Here is a 918-nt window from a genome sequence, read left to right on the forward strand (position 1 = left end):
AAAAATCTATTTTAATTCCAGGTTGTAAGGCAACAAAATAGGAAAAATGCCAAGGGGGTTGAATACTTTCTCAAGCCACTGTATAATAAAGTCGTTAAAGGTGACTGTTCAGTCCTAATGAAACCATGTATAACAGAGTCGTTAAAGGTGACTGTTCAGTCCTAATGAAACCATGTATAATAAAGTCATTAATGGTATGCTACCACTGGAGTTTATTTATCACAAGTTTGTGCTGCTTTTAGCAAGACCTCCTCCTCCATGTCCATACTCCAAGGTCCACTCCCCTCAAACCACACCCCGACTAGGCCTCAAGGTCCACTCCCCTCAAACCACACCACGACTAGGCCTCAAGGTCCACTCACCTCAAACCACACCACAACTAGGCCTAAAGGTCCACCCTCCTCAAACCACACCACGACTAGGCCTCAAGGTCCACCCACCTTAAACCACACCACGACTAGGCCTCAAGGTCCCCCCAACTCAAACCACACCTAGGCCTCATTTCCTCTACACTTTCTCTCTAACATCCTTGCTGTATGGAGAAGACGAATGTGAACAAAAACAGGACAACGGCACCACTGTGAGTGTGTTTAAAAGGTCTCCCTGGACTCTAAAGGGTCTCCCTCTCTCCTCCAGTCACAGTAGCTCCTCTGTACCACAACACAGGAACAACACAGCAGCTTCCATCTCCCTCCTCTATCTGTGGTTCAGCTTGGGAGAGTCTGTACCCTCCTCATCCTCATCGTCTTTCGCTCCGATCAGCCGCTGCCGCGCAAAATCCTCAAAGATGATGTCATCGTCGCTGGAGAGAGTAAACTCAGTTAGTCAGAATCCAGAACTACACTTTAAGTGCATTAATGATTGATGGCAGACAGAGGGAGACATTTTGGTTCATGGCAGACAGGGAGACATTTTGAT

General features: G+C 46.9%; 1 protein-coding gene across 1 annotated transcript in view; it reads right to left on the reverse strand.

Moving 5' to 3' along the window:
- Positions 1-64: 64 nt before the first annotated feature.
- LOC112075549 (beta-arrestin-1-like) overlaps positions 65-918 on the reverse strand; it is a 28,391-nt gene continuing 27,537 nt past the window's right edge. Inside the window, exon 17 of the mRNA XM_070440951.1 lies at positions 65-802. Within this exon, the coding sequence (XP_070297052.1) occupies positions 697-802 (106 nt within the window). The 3' untranslated portion in view covers positions 65-696. The remainder of the gene's footprint in view (positions 803-918) is intronic.

The sequence above is a fragment of the Salvelinus sp. IW2-2015 genome, unplaced genomic scaffold, assembly GCF_002910315.2.
Source record: "Salvelinus sp. IW2-2015 unplaced genomic scaffold, ASM291031v2 Un_scaffold3233, whole genome shotgun sequence".
Taxonomy (NCBI): Eukaryota; Metazoa; Chordata; class Actinopteri; order Salmoniformes; family Salmonidae; genus Salvelinus; species Salvelinus sp. IW2-2015.